Source organism: Echinops telfairi, unplaced genomic scaffold (genome assembly GCF_000313985.2).
Source record: "Echinops telfairi isolate 266 unplaced genomic scaffold, ASM31398v2 ScPeMD7_7469;HRSCAF=8507_1, whole genome shotgun sequence".
In the NCBI taxonomy this organism is placed as follows: Eukaryota; Metazoa; Chordata; class Mammalia; order Afrosoricida; family Tenrecidae; genus Echinops; species Echinops telfairi.
This window is the reverse complement of record NW_022111373.1, coordinates 45827632-45828593: the sequence shown is the minus strand read 5'-3', so window position 1 is coordinate 45828593 and position 962 is coordinate 45827632. Positions and strand designations below refer to the sequence as shown.

Below are 962 nucleotides of genomic sequence, written 5' to 3'. Positions count from 1 at the left end.
GCGGGTGCAAGAGGAGGGGGGTGAAGAAAGGAAGTGTGGTGTTTAGAGAACTTAATAGAGGCGTGGGGGCTTCCTGAGCTCATCTAGAGAAACTAAAGAAATAGCAGAAATTTAGTCTGCGTGAAGCTACAGTCAGTGCCCATTTCCAAGACTGTAACTATGCCACCCTTGCATTTTACCCATGCCTCTAGCCAAGGAACAGCAACTAAGGTATTGGAGTTCCTAATGCAAATTACGGGGGGAAATTTACCCCAAGCCAGAGCAGAGTAGAGAAACAGAGGAGCCACAGCCCTGTTTTCTGGGTTTTAACTTCAGGCTGCCAGCTTTCTGGATTTCCGTCGAGTTGACAGGACCGAGAAAGCACAGGAAAAGCCACCGGATGGTGAATAAAGACATCTCCCTGGAGTTCGGCACACGGATTAGAAGGACAAGGGCACACGTTCTTTGTTGACTTTTTTCAATGACTTCTCCTTTGGTTGGAGGATACCTGGGCGCCAAGACAACTGTCACCACTACTGCACTCACTGGGCAAGTTGAACTCCTGCCGGGCACAGCATGGAGAAGGCGCACACACCTCCACCACAGCCTTTGTTATTTCATTCGCAGACCTAGCACACAGGCGCTCACGCTCAACACCCACACTACCCCAACCCGCCCTCTGTCTGTCGTCTCATTCATTAATGGCCTGACTTTTCGTTATAAACCGAAATAACGCTTTATATTTACCCAGCGAGTTGCGTTTCCTGGTGCTCCTCAGTTCTGGCTATTTCTTTTGTCTTATAAAAGATCAGGAGCAGACTTATCGTGCAGATCGTCAACCGCTTCCTGATGGAGCGCATTTTGGGTGCCCGGGAAAGTCTTGGTGGCTCCAGCTCCCACACCTTCTCTGGAAAGAAAGGCTCCGTGTTGGGGAGACCCGGCACTGGGGTCGATCTGTAAAAGGCGACGAGGGACGCGTGCAG

The 962-nt window shown here is 50.6% G+C and overlaps 1 protein-coding gene across 1 annotated transcript in view; it reads right to left on the bottom strand.

Annotated features, from left to right (window-relative positions):
• The window catches only part of ST8SIA4 (ST8 alpha-N-acetyl-neuraminide alpha-2,8-sialyltransferase 4), a 145257-nt gene extending 144336 nt beyond the window's left edge, over positions 1–921 (bottom strand). The window contains exon 1 of the mRNA XM_004706596.2: positions 727–921. Within this exon, the coding sequence (XP_004706653.1) occupies positions 727–839 (113 nt within the window). The 5' untranslated portion in view covers positions 840–921. The remainder of the gene's footprint in view (positions 1–726) is intronic.
• Between the last annotated feature and the right edge of the window lie 41 nt (positions 922–962).